The 23,347-nt window shown below is 44.8% G+C and overlaps 1 protein-coding gene and 1 long non-coding RNA gene across 3 annotated transcripts in view; one reads left to right on the forward strand and one right to left on the reverse strand.

The window, feature by feature from the left end:
• The window catches only part of LOC122924657, a 36,343-nt gene extending 25,450 nt beyond the window's left edge, over window positions 1-10,893 (reverse strand). The window contains exon 1 of the long non-coding RNA XR_006387421.1: window positions 10,816-10,893. This is a non-coding gene — a long non-coding RNA (uncharacterized LOC122924657). The remainder of the gene's footprint in view (window positions 1-10,815) is intronic.
• The window catches only part of CHD1 (chromodomain helicase DNA binding protein 1), a 128,333-nt gene continuing 115,818 nt past the window's right edge, over window positions 10,833-23,347 (forward strand). Inside the window, exons 1-4 of one of the 2 annotated variants that reach the window (XM_044275977.1) lie at window positions 10,833-10,930; window positions 14,447-14,592; window positions 21,889-22,081; window positions 22,231-22,356. In XM_044275977.1, coding sequence (XP_044131912.1) covers window positions 14,546-14,592; window positions 21,889-22,081; window positions 22,231-22,356 — 366 coding nt within the window. In that variant the 5' untranslated portion in view covers window positions 10,833-10,930; window positions 14,447-14,545. Of the gene's footprint in view, window positions 11,148-14,446; window positions 14,593-21,888; window positions 22,082-22,230; window positions 22,357-23,347 lie in introns of both variants that reach the window. The other variant, XM_044275976.1, reaches the window with a different exon arrangement.

Here is a 23,347-nt window from a genome sequence, read left to right on the forward strand (position 1 = left end):
ACACTCCTAGATGAATAGTTTAATGGGTATAGTTTTCAAAATGGGGTAATTTCTGGGGTTCTCTATCCTTTTGGCAGCTCAAGGTCTCCATAATTGTGCAATGGGGCCTGAAACATTTTTAATCTGTTTTCTGGGAAGAAAGGGATGCAAATGAGCTCTTAACAAGCTCTGCCTTTATAATGCCACCAGATGTAAGGCAGGTATCCTATAACTCAATGTTAGACCCTTTAAATGGGCCTTGAGACAAGACTTGGATAATAACTAAGCCAGCACCTCATCTGAAGGCAGCTGTTCAGCAGTGATTGCCCCCAAGTGCAGAACAGAAAGTAAACATTGACATAGGACAGAACACTATGTGTATACACCCAGCTGCCACTAGGAGGAGACACTAGATATAAAATAAAAAGGTTGGCTATGCCCTCTCCACAGACACTATGCTAATTAGTTTCTACTGATAGCAGTAGTAGAGAGAAACGAGAGCTAAGAACCAACATGTCTTGTCCTGAGGCAAATAGAACAACCCAGGGACAGGAAAACAAAAGGAAAACAGGGGGTGGGATCTGAACTGAACGAGAAATGGATTTTACAGAAAGTACAAAATTCAAATTTTCTCTTTAACCACCTCCGGACCGCCTAACGCAGATGTGCGGTCCGGAGGTGGCAGCCCTGCGCTCAACGACGCATATACGCATCATCTCGCGAGGGCCGGGATTTCCTGTGAACGCGCGCACACAGGCGCGCGCACTCACAGGAACGGAAGGTAAGCGAGTGGATCTCCAGCCTGCCAGCGGCGATCGCTCGCTGGCAGGCTGGAGATCCGAATTTTTTAACCCCTAACAGGTATATTAGACGCTGTTTTCATAACAGCGTCTAATATACCTCCTACCTGGTCCTCTGGTGGTCCCTTTTGTTAGGATCGACCACCAGAGGACTCAGGTAGGTCAGTACAGTCGCACCAAACACTACACTACACTACACCCCCCCCCCCCCCGTCACTTATTAACCCCTTATAAACCCCTGATCACCCATGATCACCCCATATAAACTCCCTGATCAACCCCCTGTCATTGATCACCGCCCTGTCATTGATCACCCCCCTGTCAGGCTCCGTTCAGACGTCCGTATGATTTTTACGGATCCACGGATACATGGATCGGATCCGCAAAAAGCATACGGACGTCTGAATGGAGCCTTACAGGGGGGTGATCAATGACAGGGGGGTGATCAGGGAGTCTATATGGGTGATCACCCCCCTGTCATTGATCACCCCCCTGTCATTGATCACCCCCCCCTGGTAAGGCTCCATTCAGACATTTTTTTTGGCACAAGTTAGCGGAAATTTTTTGTTTGTTTTTGTTTTTTCTTACTGTCTCATATTCCACTAACTTGTGTCAAAAAATAAAATCTCACATGGACGCACCATACCCCTCACGGAATCCAAATGCGTAAACATTTTTTGACATTTATATTCCAGACTTCTTCTCACGCTTTAGGGCCCCTAAAAAGCCAGGGCAGTATAAATACCCCACATGTGACCCCATTTCGGAAAGAAGACACCCCAAGGTATTCCGTGAGGGGCATATTGAGTCCATGAAAGATTGAAATTTTTGTCCTAAGTTAGCGGAAAGTGAGACTTTGTGAGAAAAAAACAAAAAAAAATCAATATCCGCTAACTTATGCAAAAAAAATAAAAAATTCTAGGAACTCGCCAGGCCCCTCATTGAATACCTTGGGGTGTCTTCTTTCCAAAGTGGGGTCACATGTGGGGTATTTATACTGCCCTGGCTTTTTAGGGGCCCGAAAGTGTGAAAAGAAGTCTGGGATCCAAATGTCTAAAAAGAGCCCTCCTAAAAGGAATTTGGGCCCCTTTGCGCATCTAGGCTGCAAAAAAGTGTCACACATGTGTTATCGGCGTACTCAGGAGAAGTTGGGGAATGTGTTTTGGGGTGTCATTTTACATATACCCATGCTGGGTGAGAAAAATATCTTGGTCAAATGCCAACTTTGTATAAAAAAAATGGGAAAAGTTGTCTTTTGCCAAGATATTTCTCTCACCCAGCATGGGTATATGTAAAATGACCCCCCAAAACACATTGCACAACTTCTCCTGAGTACGGCGATACCACATGTGTGACACTTTTTTGCAGCCAAGGTGGGCAAAGGGGCACATATTCCAAAGTGCACCTTTCGGGTTAGTGGAATATGAGACTTTGTAAGGAAAAAAGAAAAAAAAAGAAAAATCATCATTTTCTGCTAACTTGTGACAAAAAATAAAAAATTCTAGGAACTCGCCGTGCCCCTCACGGAATACCTTGGGGTGTCTTCTTTCCAAAATGGGGTCACTTGTGGCGTAGTTATACTGCCCTGGCAATTTAGGGGCCCAAATGTGTAAGAAGTACCTTGCAATCAAAATGTGTAAAAAATGGCCTGCGAAATCCGAAAGGTGCACTTTGGAATATGTGCCCCTTTGCCCACCTTGGCTGCAAAAAAGTGTCACACATGTGGTATCGCCGTACTCAGGAGAAGTTGGGCAATGTGTTTTGGGGGGTCATTTTACATATACCCATGCTGGGTGAGAGAAATATCTTGGCAAAAGACAACTTTTCCCATTTTTTTTATACAAAGTTGGCATTTGACCAAGATATTTTTCTCACCCAGCATGGGTATATGTAAAATGACACCCCAAAACACATTCCCCAACTTCTCCTGAGTACGCCGATAACACATGTGTGACACTTTTTTGCAGCCTAGATGCGCAAAGGGGCCCAAATTCCTTTTAGGAGGGCAAAAAAAAAAATGGTTTGGGTAAAAGTTATAGCATTTACAAACTATGGTACAAAAATGTGAATTTCCGCTTTTTGAAACAGCTCTGACTTTCTGAGCACCTGTCATGATTCCTGAGGTTCTACAATGCCCAAACAGTAGAAACCCCCCACAAATGACCCCATTTCGGAAAGTAGACACCCTAAGGTATTCGCTGATGGGCATAGTGAGTTCATAGAACGTTTTATTTTTTTGTCACAAGTTAGCGGAAAATGATGATGATTTTTTTTTTTTTTTTTTTTCTTACAAAGTCTCATATTCCACTAACTTGCGACAAAAAATAAAAAATTCTAGGAACTTGCCATGCCCCTCACGGAATACCTTAGGGTGTCTTCTTTCCAAAATGGGGTCACTTGTGGGGTAGTTATACTGCCCTGGCAATTTAGGGGCCCAAATGTGTGAGAAGAACTTTGCAATCAAAATGTGTAAAAAATGACCGGTGAAATCCAAAAGGTGCACTTTGGAATATGTGCCCCTTTGCCCACCTTGGCAGCAAAAAAGTGTGACACATCTGGTATCGCCGTACTCAGGAGAAGTTGGGGAATGTGTTTTGGGGTGTCATTTTACATATACCCATGCTGGGTGAGAAAAATATCTTGGTCAAATGCCAACTTTGTATAAAAAAATGGGAAAAGTTGTCTTTTGCCAAGATATTTCTCTCACCCAGCATGGGTATATGTAAAATGACAGCCCAAAACACATTCCCCAACTTCTCCTGAGTACGGCGATACCAGATGTGTGACACTTTTTTGATGCCAAGGTGGGCAAAGGGGCACATATTCCAAAGTGCACCTTTCGGATTTCACCGGTCATTTTTTACACATTTTGATTGCAAAGTTCTTCTCACACATTTGGGCCCCTAAATTGCCAGGGCAGTATATCTACGCCACAAGTGACCCCATTTTGGAAAGAAGACACCCCAAGGTATTCCGTGAGGGGCATGGCGAGTTCCTAGAATTTTTTTTTTTTTGACGCAAGTTAGTGGAATATGAGACTTTGTAAGGAAAAAAGAGAAAAAAAAAAAATCATCATTTTCCGCTAACTTGTGACAAAAAATAAAAAATTCGAGGAACTCGCCATGCCCCTCACGGAATACCTTAGGGTGTCTTCTTTCCAAAATGGGGTCACTTGTGGCGTAGTTATACTGCCCTGGCAATTTAGGGGCCCAAATGTGTGAGAAGTACCTTGCAATCAAAATGTGTAAAAAATGCCCTGCAAAATCCGAAAGGTGCACTTTGGAATATGTGCCCCTTTGCCCACCTTGGCAGCAAAAAAGTGTGACACATCTGGTATCGCCGTACTCAGGAGAAGTTGGGGAATGTGTTTTGGGGTGTCATTTTACATATACCCATGCTGGGTGAGAAAAATATCTTGGTCAGATGCCAACTTTGTATAAAAAAATGGGAAAAGTTGTCTTTTGCCAAGATATTTCTCTCACCCAGCATGGGTATATGTAAAATGACACCCCAAAACACATTCCCCAACTTCTCCTGAGTACGGCGATACCACATGTGTGACACTTTTTTGCTGCCAAGGTGGGCAAAGGGGCGCATATTCCAAAGTGCACCTTTCGGATTTCACCGGTCATTTCTTACACATTTTGATTGCAAAGTTCTTCTCACACATTTGGGCCCCTAAATTGCCAGGGCAGTATAACTACCCCACAAGTGACCCCATTTTGGAAAGAAGACACCCCAAGGTATTCCGTGAGGGGCATGGTGAGTTCCTAGAATTTTTTATTTTTTGTCGCAAGTTAGTGGAATATGAGACTTTGTAAGAAAAAAAATAAAAAATAAAATCATCATCATTTTCCGCTAACTTGTGACAAAAAATAAAAAGTTCTATGAACTCACTATGCCCATCAGCGAATACCTTAGGGTGTCTACTTTCCGAAATGGGGTCATTTGTGGGGTTTTTCTACTGTTTGGGCATTGTAGAACCTCAGGAAACATGACAGGTGCTCAGAAAATCAGAGCCGTTTCAAAAAGCGGAAATTCACATTTTTGTACCATAGTTTGTAAATGCTATAACTTTTACCCAAACCATTTTTTTTTTGCCCAAACATTTTTTTTTATCAAAGACATGTAGAACTATAAATTTAGCGAAAAATTTGTATAAATTTATATATGGATGTCGTTTTTTTTGCAAAATTTCACAGCTGAAAGTGAAAAATGTCATTTTTTTGCAAAAAAATCGTTACATTTTGATTAATAACAAAAAAAGTAAAAATTTCAGCAGCAATAAAATACCACCAAATGAAAGCTCCATTAGTGAGAAGAAAAGGAGGTAAAATTCATTTGGGTGGTAAGTTGCATGACCGAGCGATAAACGGTGAAAGGAGTGTAGTGCCGAAGTGTAAAAAGTGCTCTGGTCATGAAGGGGGTTTCACCTAGCGGGGCTGAAGTGGTTAAAGGGGTTATCCCACGAAAAATATTCTACAGTTTTCAAACCAGCACCTGGATCTGAATACTTTTGCAATTGCATGTAATGAAAAAAAATGTTGTATAGCCTAGTTATTCAATAAAATGTATCTGTCTAGTGCCACTTAATTTCTCATTTCTTTGACCGACGCATTAAGATGGCCGCACATGCTCAGTTTAATCTCTCAACTGCCTCCTGAGCTGTGATGGGGAGAGCTGAGACACACCCCTTTAGCTGCAGCAGAAAAGACATTGCCCTTTAGCTGCCAGCTTGATACAAATCTATCAGAGCTATGAATGGGGAGATCTCTGGATCCATGTGAAATGCAGGGCTGGTTCTAGCTTTGTTAGAAAGAGATTGCCATGTACTGTGTGATGTCTGATTTTCATTTCTTACATTATTCATGGGATAACCCCTTTAATGTAACTGGGGGACACAGCACCGTGGAATGTCCCAAAGGGTGGAAAGAAAACAGCCATGAAAACAGTTTAGCGCAGAGCTGCTAGAAGAACCATGTGACCCAAGAAGACTGGTAGAAAGCACAGAATGGATAAGGCAGAAAGGAAAAACTAAGGAAATGGGCCGTGAGGCTCCAGGACTGGGAAGAACCCAAATAATTGTGGGAGACCACAAAGATACCAAGGACAAGCAAAAGAAAAGATCAAAGGAAAGCACCCAGCTCTACCCACAGCTGAGGAAAAGGAGGACAATGAAGATGTCTTGGACAAGAACAGTGCCTACTGGAGAGCTAGGGGAAGGAGTCTGGAAGACCCAGGCTTCTCCAGTGAACAAACATCCTACGGGGATGACCTAGCCAGACTGGATAGAGGAGGACGCCCTAGGAGGAGGATCTATAAAAGAGTAAGAGAGAGAACCTATCATGAGAAAGAAGGGAAAGGGAAAGAAATTAAAGAAAAATCACAGTAAAACCTACATAAAAAAAAAAACAGGTCATGTCTGCCTCCTACAGACACTGGACTAAAACGGATTAGCCTATATATATATATATATATATTGTGAGGGATTAGCTCTTTTTCGGGGGACATTCTCACAATTATCTTCACAACAGCCGGATTGCAGGTCCAAACGTGAGGTTTATTTTTACAGCAACAAAACATAAATTAAACAAAACAAACACCTGCCCGTCTAGGCACTTGCTAATACAAAAACACAAGTCCTGACTGACCTAGATCGAGCGCTGTTCACATGTGGAGCTTTCTCCAGCCATACAGTTCAGGTGATCCTTCTGGGGGATTGTGGCCCAGTAGTCCTCCCGACTCTGGCCTCAGGACCCTTGTTCCCAGGCGTCACCCAATGTTCCGGCTGGCTAGCACCTAGCCCCGTGGCTCCTCAGCCAGCCCGGCTGAGGCCACTCGTACAGAGCCTACAGCAGGACTCTGTTACACAAAGACTCTCTCTCTCTCTGACAGTCTGGTGCTGCCTCAGACCTGATGACTGATGTGGAAGACATGGAAACTCCTGCCATGAATCTCCCCTAGGAGCTATGAGGCCTGTCACTGCCTCACAATACAGGTAAAACTCGAAAAATTAGAATATCGTGCAAAGTTCATTTATTTCAGTAATGCAAATTAAAAGGTAAAACTAACATATGAGACTCATTACATGCAAAGCAAGATATTTCAAGCCTTTATTTGTTATAATTTGGATGATTATGGCTTAGTTTATGAAACCCCAAAGTCACAATTTTATGGTCCCCTTTGCTCAGGGGGTATGGATTAATTAGCTGACTAGAGTGTGACACTTTGAGCCTAGAATATTGAACCTTTTCACAATATTCTAATTTTAAGCTGCATTAATGCTAATCCTTTTAATTATATACATAACATAAAAGTGTGAAACAACTGAAAATATGTCATATTCTACTTCTAGGTTCTTCAAAGTAGCCACCCTTTGCTTTGATTACTGCTTTGCACACTCTTGGCATTCTCTTGATGAGCTTCAAGAGGTAGTCACCTGAAATGGTTTTCACTTCACAGGTGTGCCCTGTCAGGTTTAATAAGTGGGATTTCTTGCCTTATAAATGGGGTTGGGACCATCAGTTGCCTTGTGGAGAAGTCAGGTGGATACACAGCTGATAGTCCTACTGAATAGACTGTTAGAATTTGTATTATGGCAAGAAAAAAGCAGCTAAGTAAAGAAAAACAAGTGGCCATCATTACTTTAAGAAAAGAAGGTCAGTCAGTCTGAAAAATTGGGAAAACTGAAAGTGTCCCCAAGTGCAGTCACAAAAACCATTAAGCGCTACAAAGAAACTGGCTCACATGCGGACCTCCCCAGGAAAGGAAGACCAAGAGTCACCTCTGCTGTGGAGGATAAGTTCATCCGAGTCACCAGCCTCAGAAATCGCAGGTTAACAGCAGCTCAGAATAGAGACCAGGTCAATGCCACACAGAGTTCTAGCAGCAGACACATCTCTAGAACAACTGTTCAGAGGAGAATGTGTGAATCAGGCCTTCATGGTAGAATATCTGCTAGGAAACCACTGCTAAGGACAGGCAACAAGCAGAAGAGACTTGTTTGGGCTAAAGAACACAATGAATGGACATTAGACCAGTGGAAATCTGTGCTTTGGTCTGATGAGTCCAAATTTGAGATCTTTGGTTCCAACCACCGTCTCTTTGTGCGACGCAGAAAAGGTGAACGGATGGACTCTACATGCCTGGTTCCCACCGTGAAGCATGGAGGAGGAGGTGTGATGGTGTGGGGGTGCTTTGCTGGTGACACTGTTGGGGATTTATTCAAAATTGAAGGCATACTGAACCAGCATGGCTACCACAGCATCTTGCAGCGGCATGCTATTCCATCCGGTTTGCGTTTAGTTGGACCATCATTTATTTTTCAACAGGACAATGACCCCAAACACACCTCCAGGCTGTGCAAGGGCTATTTGACCATGAAGGAGAGTGATGGGGTGCTGCGCCAGATGATCTGGCCTCCACAGTCACCGGACCTGAACCCAATCGAGATGGTTTGGGGTGAGCTGGACCACAGAGTGAAGGCAAAAGGGCCAACAAGTGCTAAGCATCTCTGGGAACTCCTTCAAAACTGTTGGAAAACCATTCATTTCAGGTGACTACCTCTTGAAGCTCATCAAGAGAATGCCAAAGAGTGTGCAAAGCAGTAATCAAAGCAAAAGGTGGCTACTTTGAAGAACCTAGAATATGACATATTTTTAGTTGTTTCACACTTTTTTGTTATGTATATAATTCCACATGTGTTAATTCATAGTTTTGATGCCTTCAGTGTGAGTCTACAATTTTCATAGTCATGAAAATAAAGAAAACTCTTTGAATGAGAAGGTGTGTCCAAACTTTTGGTCTGTACTGTGTGTGTGTATATATATATATATATATATATATATATATATATATAGTGTCGCCTCCTAGTGGCAGCTGGGCGTATACCCCAGGTGCTGTGTCCCCCAATGACATAGAGAAAACTGTTATCAGTTGAGGCTGTGTCCCTACGTAGTCTACACTGTCATATCATACTGTGCAGGAACGTCCAGGTGTCAATTTAGTTGGAAATTTCTAGGAGGAATAATGGAGAAACAAATGCCTAAGCTGCCCAAGGAGAGCAGACAGGCCTGCAGACTGCTTGTCCCCTCCTGCTGGTATGAACTTGGTATGACCACCTCAATTACTACAAGCACAGTCAAGGTCTGACGCTCCAAGAGACAGCACAAGCAGGGACTGAAATGCACATTTCTCGAAGGCGTAATCCTTTCTAGCAGTGACACTACCAACTTCCTGCCAGTGTCTCAGCGGCTGAGCAGCAGCCAGCCAAGCAGAACTTCCTCACATAGGTAGGACGCAGCCATCGGTAGAACAGCACTACGTCAAGCCTGGCTGTCACTGTCTAGGATTAGACCCATTGACACTGCCCCTTTGTAAACCCCGCCCATGTACAATCGTCAACTGGCCACACCACTGGGTGACAACAAACACGCGGTTGCCGGGCAAGGGGCAAAACTAGAGCTTTTTGTGTGATTCTACGGCCTGAGCTACGTGCCCTGCAGCGCAAAACCACTGTGTGGAGGGGGCACAGAGGAGGCAAAAGAACGTGTGGAGATGGCAATGAGGAGTCAAAACCAATGTGTGGAGGGTGCACAAAGGAGGCCAAACCAATGTGTGGAGGGGGCACAGAGGAGGCCAAACCAATGTGTGGAGGGGGCACAGAGGAGGCCAAACCAATGTGTGGAGGGGGCACAGAGGAGGCCAAACCAATGTGTGGAGGGGGCACAGAGGAGGCCAAACCAATGTGTGGAGGGGGCACAGAGGAGGCCAAACCAATGTGTGGAGAGGGCACAGAGCAGGTAAAACCAATGTGTGGAGAGGGCACAGAGCAGGCAAAACCAATGTGTGGAGGGGGCACAGAGGAGGCAAAAGCACCATGCGGAGGGGGCACAGAGGTGGCAAAACCGTGTGAAGGGGGCACAGAGGTGGCAAAACCGTGTGGAGGGGCACAGAGGTGGCAAAACCGTGTGGAGGGGCACAGAGGTGGCAAAACCGTGTGGAGGGGCACAGAGGAGGCCAAACCAATGTGTGGAGGGGGCACAGAGGAGGCAAAACCAATGTGTGGAGGGGGCACAGAGGAGGCAAAACCAATGTGTGGAGGGGGCACGGTGGGAGGCAAAACCACCGAGTGGAGGGGGCTCAAAGAAGGCAAAACCACGGTGTGGAGAGGGCACAAAGGACTTAAAAATACCTTATAAGGTGATGTATGGTGACAAGTGTAAGGTGACTATAAGCACTCACAGCAGCTATCAGACCGTGAGTTCCGTCCTGTAAGCTCAATACAGTGAAAAAACTGATCAGTCATATCCCCATGCATTCTGAATGGAGAGCAATCCGATCAGGATGCATCAGGATGTCTTCAGTTTAGTCACTGTACGTTTTTTGGACGGAGAAAATACAGCAGCATGCCAAAATTCTAGAACACTTGCCCGTATGCCAGATCCGGCATTATTTTCCAATGAAATGCATTAATGCCAGATCCAGGCCCAAGTGCTCCGGAAAAACGGATCCGGTTTTACGGTCTGAGCATGTGAAAAAGATAAATACTGGCTCCGTTTTTCTGGATGACAACTGGAAAGACGCGGGTATTGCAATACATCTGTGAGACGGATCCGGTTTTACGGTCTGCGCATGTGAAAAAGATAAATACTGGATCCGTTTTTCTGGATGACAACTGGAAAGACGCGGGTATTGCAATACATCTGTGAGACAGATCCGCATTAGTCTACAAATGGTATCCGTTTGCATATGGATTTCCGGCGACGGAACTGCCTGCCAGAATCCAACAACACAAGTGTGAAAGTACCCTAGGACCCCTCACCAGAAATCACAGACCACAGCCTGCACTCTCCCTGCTCTGTTCATTAATGGGGCTTGCAGAAATCCATGCGCCCGCAGCCCTGTTCAAGGAACGGATTTTTAGTCCCTGCGTGTGTGTGAAAGCTCCCACAGCTCTTGTATGGGGCGGGAAAAAGCAGTCACATGATCTCATGACGTCATGCCCTCAAAGAAGCCAATACATTCTAGGCTTTACCGTGACGTCACGCCTGGGGTTTCCATCCATCGTGAGTTTCGGAGGAGCTCGGCGGCGTCATGGCGGCTGCCAGGAGATAGGAAGAAGGTGGGAGCGAACCGGCGTAGAATCTGCGGTAACCTCGACCGTCCTTCCGTCTTTTTATTCGGTGAAAACCCGCCGAGTGCTGGTGGCAGCGGCGCGAGGCCGGCCCGCTCAGGCGTCCTGTAAACAAAAGCACGGTAACTCTCCTTGAGCGGGGATTGGAGGGAGATCCGGAAGGAGGCCGCAGGGCAGCGCGCACGTAGCGGCCTATGTCCCCCCGCGGCGGTCACTGACTGGAGGCTTGTGAGGTAAGAGCGCGGCTCCGGTGCGGACAGTGGGGTAGGGCCTCGGGGGAATGACTTCTCCCAGCACACCGGAATGCGGGCGGCTGGAGTCCTGGGGCCTAGAGTGCCGGCTGCCCGCCTCATGGTTGTGCAATCCGTGCGCCATGTCCAGGACACCTCCGCAGCCTTGTGTGACCTCCATGACTGTACGGTGTGACATGTACTGGACCTGACGGAACCTCCAGCCTGTCCTGCTGTACTGGACCTGACGGAACCTCCCGTCTATCCTGCTATATCATGTATGACAGTGACATGTACTGGACCTGACAGAACCTCCCGTCTATCCTGCTGTACCATGTATGACATGTACTGGACCTGACAGAACTGCTACTCTATCCTGCTATACCATGTGTGACAGTGACATGTACTGGACCTGACAGAACTGCTAGTCTATCCTGCTGTATTGGACCTGACGGAACTTCCAGCCTGTGCTGCTCTACTGGACCTGACAGAACCTCCAGTCTATCCTGCTATACCATGTGTGACAGTGACATGTACTGGACCTGACAACTGCTAGTCTATCCTGCTGTACTGGACCTGACAGAACCTCCCGTCTATCCTGCTGTACCATGTATGACATGTACTGGACCTGACAGAACTGCTACTCTATCCTGCTATACCATGTGTGACAGTGACATGTACTGGACCTGACAGAACTGCTAGTCTATCCTGCTGTATTGGACCTGACGGAACTTCCAGCCTGTGCTGCTCTACTGGACCTGACAGAACCTCCAGTCTATCCTGCTATACCATGTGTGACAGTGACATGTACTGGACCTGACAGAACTGCTAGTCTATCCTGCTGTATTGGACCTGACGGAACCTCCAGCCTGTGCTGCTGTACTGTACCTGACAGAACCTCCTGTCTATACTGCTATACCATGTATGACAGTGACATGTACTTGACAGAACTGCTAGTCTGTCCTGCTGTATCATGTGTGACAGTGACATATACTGGACCTGACAGAACCGCCAGTCTACCCTGCTATACCATGTATGACAGTGACATGTACTGGACCTGACAGAACCGCCAGTCTGTCCTGCTGTACCATGTATGACAGTGACATGTACCAGACCTGACAGAACTGCCAGTCTGTCCTGCTGTACTGGACTTGACAGAACCGCCAGTCTATCCTGCTGTACCATGTATGACAGTGACATGTACCAGACCTGACAGAACCTCCCATCTATCCTGCTGTACTGGACCTGACAGAACCACCAGTCTATCCTGCTGTACCATGTATGACAGTGACCTGTACTGGACCTGACAGAACCACCAGTCTGTCCTACTGTACCAGATATGATAGTGACATGTACTGGACTTTACAGAACCCTGCTGTGTAATATTTGACAGTACTGGGTCTGTGTCTCCACACCACAAAAGATAGGTCAGTGGGTCCGCACCATGATGCCGGGTGCACACCGCCGGTGCCCGTATTTTGCAGATCCGCGGTTCACGGTTTAAGTAAAATAAATATAAGTGACTGAGTAAAATTTGAGGCCCTGACATGGCTGTGACATGTCGTAGTTTTATTCCGGCTGCCTCTCGGCATGTTTGCCGTGCTGCTGGTTTGTTCACCTTGGTGCAGCGGTGACGTCCAATTCACACCACGTCACCACTGCCGCCAATCACTTGCATCACAGTCATATGCCGTATACAGATGAGGCCAGGGAACGGCTGCATATGGGACGGCGGCGCTGAATGACCAGAGCGCAGTGCTGGAATTGGGAGGGGGTTAACTGGTATCACTTGCTTGTCTTTCTATGGCTATGGAGTTCCGGCATGGGATCTCAAAACGCATCCGTTTGGGTAATACAACCGTCTGCGTCCGTTTAGAACGTATTATATCGAAAATAAACGTAACCGAACCGGCACTAAAACCATTGTCGATGGGTGCTGGCCGACATGAAAAAAACCCGGATCTGGCACCTTTGACTTTCACATGCGGCATGGGAAGGCTACAAAACGTCATGGAATGCATTCTGGTGCATCCCGCCCCGTTGTGTCCGTAGCCGGATCTCAAAACCGGAAAGGAAAACGCAGATGTATCACTTTTACTGTTGCCGCAAGGGAGTTTTATTTAATTTGGACGTCCCTTTAAATGCAGAGTGCCCCTTTATGTCCTGTAGTGTCGGCCATTTCCAGAGGTGATTATTCCTTCGGAGCACACAAGATGATTGTACCTATATCTATGTCTTTACTTCGCTAGACGTTCACTGCCTTTTGAATCCGGAAATAGATGTGTATTTGCATGTCACGCACGGTCTGCCCCGACTGTAGCTCTAGTAATGCCCTCTGAGTGCGCCTGCAGATGCGACCTCACTAGGATGCATTTCTCAGTCCTGAAGAAAGGTAAAGGTGACGTATGCCTGAGTCGTCCTTTCCCAGTATTAGTGACAAATATTAGGTCGTCTGCCAGGTGAACGAGCGAAGCAGAAATGGGTTATTAAAGTGGATTTGTCCCGATATTGGTACTTGGGGTGTGGGGGTGTCAAGTTTCCATAGCATCAAAATAAATGTCTATTCTCATCTCAGACATTTCTGGCATATCTACAGAATATGCCCTCCGCCTCTGATAGCTGCAGGTCCAATGTCTGCCCATGGACGTGTCGTGTGTGTGTGTGTGTGTACAGTGCTGCCCACTATAGATGCAGGCTCCCTGCCCATGGACCCGCTGAGGCATTGTGACCTCCCAGTCGTCTGGAGCCATTATGTTGCACCCCTAGACATCTGTGGGACCTGACTTATGCCCCAAGGTCCTGGGACCGGACTGTCTGAATAAACCTCTTGGGGTGGGGTCACAGCTACAGCTCATTTTCAGTTTTTTATTCCCGTATTGGAACATAAAAATGAAAAAAGAATAAAATAAAATGTGCCGGACCCCAGTAGCGCCCAGTGCACCCCATTGACTATAATGGTGTACCCTTGGGTATTTCTCAGTTACTGGAGCCCCCAACACAGCCTCTAAAACTGATGTGAACCTAGCCTTGGGCTGATCTAAAGTGGAGAGCTGCTTCTTCTTCATTACACTGCACTGCCGAGAAGACGGGCAGTGTAATGAACAGGATGGAGCGCCCCCTCCTCTTCAGTCAGATGTCGGACCCCCGCCAATCAGATATTGATGACCTATCCTGACGATAGGTCCTCAATATATGGCAGGATAACCCCTTTAAAAGTGTTTCCTGCATTTTTGCAGCCATGTACCCTTTGCTGTATATTTACTGTTATGGTAATTTACTAATGTCTTTTTCTTCTTTTTCAGGCCACGTTTTGTTAGTGTTTTAAAGAATCGGAAGCTTAATGTTGAAGTATTAACAGCTCGCCCATCTTGAATTTGATTTTAACCTGAGAGCATTTGACAATGAACGGGAAGAGTGATGAAGAAAGCAATGGCAGTGCAAACTCGAGGTGAGGTTTACTTTGTTACATCAGCTGTATTTATAGATGTCAAGCTGTCGCTTTGTGACCGTTGCAAAATTGAAAATTTCTGCAGATAATCTGCTCTGAAGTATAGAGAATAAATGCTTTCTCTCAGGCAGTGATCGGCAGAAAAAAGGTTAGACTAGATTAGTACAGTAATAAGCCTCACATACTGGCAGCATGGTGGCTGAGCGCTGGGGTCCTAAGTTCAAATCTGATCAAGGACAACATCTGCTTGGAATCTGTATATTCTCCCCGTGTTTGCTTGGGTTCCTGTCCACACTCCAAAGACTTACTGGCAATTTAGACTGCGAGTGATAATGCGCTGCAGAATATGTCAGCGCTATATATGTGAGTAATATAAATAAGTACATGCACGCTCCTAACCTCCTGGACTGTTTCTAGGCCATGTGACTGCTGAAGATGACATGTCCTAGGACAGTGATGGCTAACCTCCGGCACTGCAGCTGTGGTAAGACTACGACTCCCAGCATGCTCCATTCATTTCTATGGAGTTCTGAGAACAGACAAGTAAGGAGGCATCATTGGAGTCGTAGTTTTACCACAGCTGGAGTGCTGAAGGTTAGCCATCACAGTCCTAGGAAGAGGCCTAAGTGCTCATAAAGAGCTGCAACCTCTTCATTCGGCGGGGAGAGCCTCTTTAAGGAGCAGAGCTTCATGCCTCATGCACATGACGTATCTGTTTTTGTGGTCTGCAAAACGTGGATACCGGCTGTCTGCATCCTACATTGTCCCGCAGCATGTTACAAATGTCTATTCTTCTCCACTAAACATGAAAGAATAGCACATGTTCTATCATTTTTTTGGGGGGGCTGCAGAAAGGATATAAGGATGCGGAAATGAATGGGTCTGCATCCGTTGCAAAAAATGTGGACTGAAGCAAAGGATGTGTAGATGAGGCCTAAAAGCAGGCAACACGGATAACGCAAATAAATATAAAATACCAACCGTTCTATCTTTCAATAACTATTGTCCTGCAGTTATTTCTTATGCTGCTTTCTGGCACTGCCATTTAGGGTTGCATCGGGTATCGAATTATTATTACCCAATCGATACTTTTGTACCGGTATCGATTCGATAACGGGATTTGCCTTTTACCGATACTAGGCTGCCTATACTACTGCACAGCCAAGTATTACAGAACATGGCACACGTTGCTCTCGGCGCACACCATGTTCCGTCAGCAGCACAGGGGACAAGGAAGCAGTCTATCCCTCCCCCTTGTGCCACTGCCACAGATGAGGAGGGGAGGGACTGTGGCCACTGCGCCACCAATGAAGATAGTTAACGTTTAATGCAGATACAGCAGGCAGGTGCTGGTTATGTGATTCTGTCGCCGGCACCTACCGGCCTCCTGTATCTGTATTTAAATGTTAATTATCTTAACAGTATTAAAAACAATGGTAGCGCAGTGTGCTACAGTGGCAGTTGTGATCGGAGCCCCAGCAGTGTAATCCGGTAATCCTCGGGTTCCGGTCGGTTACCATGGCAGCCAGGACGCTACTGAAGCCCTCCATGGTAATCTCCCTGCTGCTGTGTGTACTAGGCACAGGGCAGCAGGGGAAGTGTGAGATCCTATTCACCCTCATAGAGCTCTGTTAGGGTGAATAGGACAAAGGATGAAAAGAACCCAGGTTCTAGCCCCTAAGGGGGGAAATGGTTATTAAATAAAAATTAAAAGTGTAAATCACATATATATATATATATATATATATATATATATATATATATATATATATATATATATATATATATATATATATATATATATATATATATATAAAAATAAACGCCAGTCGTGACGTTTCGGCCCAGAAGGCCTTTATCAAACTGTGTGAAAATACCAATAGAGAAGTGACAATTACAATCTTGTGGACATATATACCAACACATGGTCTACACAATTCTACTTGGTATCCATAGGACAATTACTCATACACAGATTCAATCATACATGTGTATACAGTATTAGGATTAAGCAGGAGCTTAGTATAATATACAAGAAGCAAGGAAAAAAGGGGCAAAAAATTAAGAAAAAGATACATTAAATTAAAGAAGGGCATAAGAAAAAGAATTAGCATTATACTTAAATCAGCATCGCCAGTTATGGAAGTATGGAAGCATATATGTTAAGGAGAAGCAATCAGTATTCTTGACCATGGTCTAAAATTAATTTCAAATGTGGGTCCTATCTATAGGGGACACATGGAGGAGAGAAAGGATCAGTTTCTATATCAACCTAACACAGATGGGTTATGGTGTGTCAAGAGGAATGGGTAGAATGGACCTGATGTATCTGTAAGCAGTCCTGATAGCAATGTCATATGGAGAGACTTACCCTCTGCCGCTGTGGGGAGCTGTGTCAATGTTTGCTCTGCAAGGCTTGGTGATAGCGTTAGTCCACACGCCTCTCTGGGGGATGCGCTCTACTTGCTGCTCAGAGCGTCTTTAAATAGCATTGGGGGGGGGGGGGGGGGGGTGTCGCTGTGTGCCGGGAGCGTGCGGTCCAAAGGTCACATGGTGAGGCGGATGTGGCGTGACGTGTGACCGGAAGTGCCCTGCGCTCCAGGGGAATCCGAGAAGTGGTGCGTTCCACTACTAGCGTCCGGGTCTAGCCTTAGGTACTGATTACTGGCAATATGTTGGATGTATGAACTAATCGCGATTAGGCCTAGCTTGACAGAGTACTATGGGTTATATATATTAGATATCCGAGTGGATGGAAGTGTATGTTCGGAAACCAATCACAGGGTCTATTTACAGAATAGGGTGGGGCTTCTAGTTCTATGCCAGAAAAAGAATATCCAGCCATATGTCGTAGCCCGACATTCATTATGCAACCTACGAAAAAGGAGAAGATATATGATTAGACATACATTATCAATCTTGTTATGTCATAAGTTAAACCCTCCATAGAACAAATCGGGATTTCATGTGAAACATTGTATTTCATAGTCTGTTAAGTCCCTTAGGTTCCAAACAATCCATTTTGTGGATCCAGAAAGCTTCCCGTTTTTTTAATTGTGTGACGCGATCGTATCCTCTCCTGTGGGGTAAAATTTGTTCAATAACCTGGTATTTGAGTTGTGACAGGTGGTGCCCGGCAGTTTAAAAATGGGACGGTACTGGGAGTAAGAGATTTTTGCGTCTAACCGAAGATTTGTGCTGACATATGCGGTCCCGTATTTTTTGGGTCGTTTCTCCTATGTAGATTTTACCGCATGGGCACTTCAGCAAGTATACCACAAAGGCTGAATCACATGTGAAAAAGCCTTTTACGGGAAAGCTTTTTCCTGATTGGGGGTGATGGAAATGAGTCCCTTTTAGGACATTGCTACATTGTTGGCAATGGATACATGGGAAGGTACCTGTTCTTTGTGTTGTGAGGAACCTTTGTCTTGGAATGGTTTGTGTGGGGCCAATATCCACCTTGACTAGAAGATCTCTTAGGTTATTGGGTCTACGTGTGCAGGCTAAAATGGGATTCCTAAATTCTTCTACTGTGGGGAAGGCTTTTTGTAAGATGGACCAATGATTTTTGATACTGTTCAACATTTTTTTATTGGTGGGATGGTAGGTGTGCACAAATGGTATACGGTTGAGTTTGGTTTTTGGTTTCCTAGTGGTGGTGGTCTCGTCCCTAAGATGTTCTGGATACCCTCTCTCTTTAAATCTATCTTTCATCTCTGTGAGGCGGGTTTGTAGTTGGTTGCTAGACGTGACAATACGTTTGATCCTTTTATATTGGGAGGTAGGGAGAGATTTTTTGGTATTCAGTGCGTGGAAACTTTTGTAATGTAACAGGTTGTTGCGGTCTGTTGGTTTCCGATATAGGTCTGTGGAGAGGGTGTCTGACTGAGTTTTGGTGACTGTTGTGTCTACGAAAAGCGGCTGTCAGGGTAGATAAAGGATTCCTCGAACTCGGCCATGTAACAATTTGCATATGGAGGGGCTACGTTGGACCCCATTGCGGTCCCCTGGCACTGTAGATAAAAGGTGTCGTCAAACAGAAAAAAATTATTAGTGAGAACAAGTTCCAGTATGTCCATGTAGAATATGGTGTCAGAATTGTCAAAGTAAGGCTACTTTCACACTAGCGTTCGGGTGTCCGCTTGTGAGCTCCATTTGAAGGGGCTCACAAGCGGACCCGAACGCTTCCGTCCAGCACTAATGCATTCTGAGTGGACGCGGATCCGCTCAGAATGCATCAGTCTGGCAGCGTTCAGCCTCCGCTCCGCTCAGCAGGCGGACACCTGAACGCTGCTTGCAGCGTTCGGGTGTCCGCCGAGGCGTGCGGATCCGTCCAGACTTACAATGTAAGTCAATGGGGACGGATCCGTTTGAAGATGACACACTATGGCTCAATCTTCAAACTGATCCGTCCCCCATTGACTTTACATTAAAAGTCTTGACTGATTCGTCTGAGGCTATTTTCACACTTAGAAATATTTTAACAATATAATGCAGACGGATCCGTACTGAATGGAGCCACCGTCTGCATTATATGAGCGGATCCGTCTGAGACGGATCCACTCTGAACGCAAGTGTGAAAGTAGTATATAGAACTGGGATGACCGGATGGTTGTTGGATAGGAATGTGGCAGTGGCATTGTCAATGATGTTTAGCGTCTGATATTGCTGTAAGATCTTGTGTATTTTATCCCTAATCTGTGAGGTGGGATCTGTAGTGAGTTTACGATAAATGGTTGTGTCTTGTAATTGACGGTAAATCTCTGTTTTGTACTCGGTTTTGTCCATTAGTACCAGTGTTCCCCCTTTATCTGCTGGTTTTATAATGAGGTCTTTCCTTTTTGTTAAGGAGAGGAGGGCCTGTTTTTGGACATTATCAAGATTATTTTGGTATTTATATCTGCCCATGTGAAGATTCTTCCTAAATTGGGTCATATCTTTTTGGACCAGGGAGATGAAGGTCTCTATAACCGGTTTCGTTTTGGGTGGCATATAGTGACTCTTGTTTCTTAGTCCCAAATCCCCGATGGAAACCTGTGGGCTAGGATTACAAGAAGTGGTCCTGTTATGTTCCTGTAATTCAGAAAAATGTGCCTTGAGGTGAATGTTCCTGTAAAGTCTGTGTAGGTCTAAATCCAATTGGAAGGTGTACACTTGGTTAGACGGACAGAACGATAATCCCATCTCAAGGAGGGATATCTCCGCAGGTCCTAGTGAGTGTGATGAGATATTAACGACTAAAGACGGTACCTGGGATCTCGTCATGTTGGTTGGTCTCCGTGTCGTCGCTGCTGGTCGTCCCTGGTTTCTGCGTCGGCCTCTGAAGGGATGTTGAGTGTGGTTGTCCTGTTGAGCGTAGGGATCACCTTCTGAGCCTGAGTGTGATGAGTCCCTTGATTGGGAACGGAATCTGTAGCGACTGTTGGTGGAGGTGGTGGAATCGGGCCATTTGTAGACCCTATTGAGTCTGTAATCCTCGGTGTCGCGTAGAAACTTGTTTGCGTTTCGTGGACTCGACTTCCTTCTTGTGGTTCTGTAAGGTGGATTCAATCCTGGTATGTAGTTGTTGGAATTCATCTGCTGGTAGTACTGCGGTCAGTATCCAGCCATATGTCGGGCTACGACATATGGCTGGATATCCTTTTTCTGACATAGAACTAGAAGCCCCACCCTATTCTGTAAATAGACCCTGTGATTGGTTTCCGAACATACACTTCCATCCAATCGGAGACATTATATTTATATATATATATATATATATATATATATATATATATATATATATATATATATATATCTATATCTATATCTATCCCATAGTACTCTATCAAGCTAGGCCTAATCGTGATTAGTTCATACATCCAACATATTGCCAGTAATCCGTACCTAAGGCTAGACCCGGACGCTAGTAGTGGAACGCACCACTTCGGATTCCCCTGGAACGCGGGGCACTTCCGGTCACGCCACATCCGCCTCACCATGTGACCTTTGGACCGCACGCTCCCGGCACACAGCGACACGCCCCCCCCCCCCCCCTATGCTATTTAAAGACGCTCTGAGCAGCAAGTAGAGCGCATCCCCCAGAGAGGCGTGTGGACTAACGCTATCACCAAGCCTTGCACAGCAAACATTTACACAGCTCCCCACAGCGGCAGAGGGTAAGTCTCTCCATATGACATTGCTATCAGGACTGCTTACAGATACATCAGGTCCATTCTACCCATTCCTCTTGACACACCATAACCCATCTGTGTTAGGTTGATATAGAAACTGATCCTTTCTCTCCTCCATGTGTCCCCTATAGATAGGACCCACATTTGAAATTAATTTTAGACCATGGTCAAGAATACTGATTGCTTCTCCTTAACATATATGCTTCCATATACTTCCATAACTGGCGATGCTGATTTAAGTATAATGCTAATTCTTTTTCTTATGCCCTTCTTTAATTTAATGTATCTTTTTCTTAATTTTTTGCCCCTTTTTTCCTTGCTTCTTGTATATTATACTAAGCTCCTGCTTAATCCTAATACTGTATACACATGTATGATTGAATCTGTGTATGAGTAATTGTCCTATGGATACCAAGTAGAATTGTGTAGACCATGTGTTGGTATATATGTCCACAAGATTGTAATTGTCACTTCTCTATTGGTATTTTCACACAGTTTGATAAAGGCTTTCTGGGCCGAAACGTCACTTTGAACCCGCACGTCAAATTGACAAAAATATGACTGGCGTTTTCTATTTTATTACTATACGGGGTGGGAACCCGACTCCAAGTAATTACTCCCAGAGTGCCAGGAGTATGTGTGTGTGTATATATGTATATATGTATATATGTATATATATATATATATATATATATATATATATATATATATATATATATATATATATATATATATATATATATAAAAAGAAAAACCATATATATAGCCATGTCCCAAAATTCCAAACCATTAAATTATAAAAAAATAAAAAAATGTGGTGGGGGGAACCGCGGGATTATACATTTTCTTTTTAGTCACCTTGTCCCCCCGAAAAATAGGACAGGACGGTTCAATTATGAGTGTAAAATGCGAAATGCACGCAGCTTTTTTGGTGGTGTTGTGTGTGTGGGTTGTTTTTTTTTTTTTTTTTTTTGCATGGTATATAGAGTATCGCAATACTTTTTTTATGGTATCAAAATCTAATCAAAATTTTGGTATCGTGACAACCCTACTGCCATTGATAGTCTCTTATTTGATGCAAAGCTTAGGTTGTGTTATATATTCTTTCCTTTCTCAATAGCCGATCAGATGATGATTCTGGGTCGGGATCTGGTTCTAGTTCAGGGAGCAGCAGTGATGGAAGCAGTAGTCGATCTGGAAGCAGTGACTCCGATAGCGGATCAGAATCGGGCAGCCAATCGGAATCAGAGTCTGACACCTCAAAAGAAAAGAAAGTTGTGCCATCAAAGCCACTGAGAATGGATGGAGCAGAGGTAAGTGTGATGTGGAATAGGAAGCTAGTCTAAAGCCATGCATTAATCTCCTGTAATTTCTACAACACTGTGGCACACAGTGGTTGCTTTTTAGGTATGGATTATTAGATACTTATATTGATGTATTTTTTTCGCATTCCTTTTTGCAGTTCTGGAAATCCAATCCCAGCATTTTAGCTGTACAGAGATCTGCAATGTTGAGAAAACAGCAACTGCAACAACAGCAGCAATTGCAGCAGAGGCCCCCAGCATCTTCAAACAGCGGCTCAGATGAGGCATGTATATTATATTGTGTTGATAAAGATAATGTCTGCTTTCCAAAATGTAGAAGTTTTTTTTACCTGTGTCTACACATTGGGCAAACATCACTGCTTATTTACCCTGTCATTGCTGCAGACACTTCATCAAATCTAGCTCTAACCACACACATTCCTGCAGAAAATGTTTTGCCATAAGGCCTCATGCACATGAAAATGCAAAGTATGAGATCGCATGTAAGCATACAGACTGCATATGTCTCTGTGTGGTTCCGTATTTGAGAAGTTTTCCACTTGAAGCAATGCTTCACTAAGAGAATTCTTAAGTAAACTAACTTTTGATTGTACACCGCCCCATTCAGTTTGATGGAGATGAGCTGCAATACCAAAGACAATGTATAGACTGGTGTGGTGCATTTTTTTTTTTTTTTTTTTTTTTTAAAAGGCAGTTATGCTTTGCTAATCTTGTGCTGACCCTTAAGACTAATTCACACGAGCATGTGTGCCCCATGCCTGTGGACCATAAATTGCGGTCTGCAATCCACGGGTAGAGTCTGTGTACATGCCGTTTACAAACGATGATGAAGTCGTATCTAGCAGATGCGGCCCCATTAAAGTCACTGTGTGCGCATACAGTCTGCATAACGGGCACTGAGCTATTACACTCATGTGCACGGGCCCACCTTTATATCAGACACTGGTTGCAAGCTGCAGCTAATTGATTATTGTGTGACTGGCATAGTCAGAGGGAGGAAGTTCTGTTTGTCCTCTGTTCAGTACCCCGTGATAAAATTGTGGGGTTCCACTCAGTTACTATGGCTTTCCTGGACCTTGTGCAGGCCTGCCATAGGAAACTGCCTGTCAAGCTCTACCTGCTGCAGGGCTTAATAAGCGGCTAATAAATTTCCTGTAGATCGCAATTGGGCTACTGTTGCATTCTATTCTATAAGCAGTCAGAGGATCACGTGTTGAAGTTCCCTATGGGTGTGGCCACATATTTGGTTCAAAA

The sequence above is a fragment of the Bufo gargarizans genome, chromosome 1 (genome assembly GCF_014858855.1).
Source record: "Bufo gargarizans isolate SCDJY-AF-19 chromosome 1, ASM1485885v1, whole genome shotgun sequence".
NCBI classification, from domain to species: domain Eukaryota; kingdom Metazoa; phylum Chordata; class Amphibia; order Anura; family Bufonidae; genus Bufo; species Bufo gargarizans.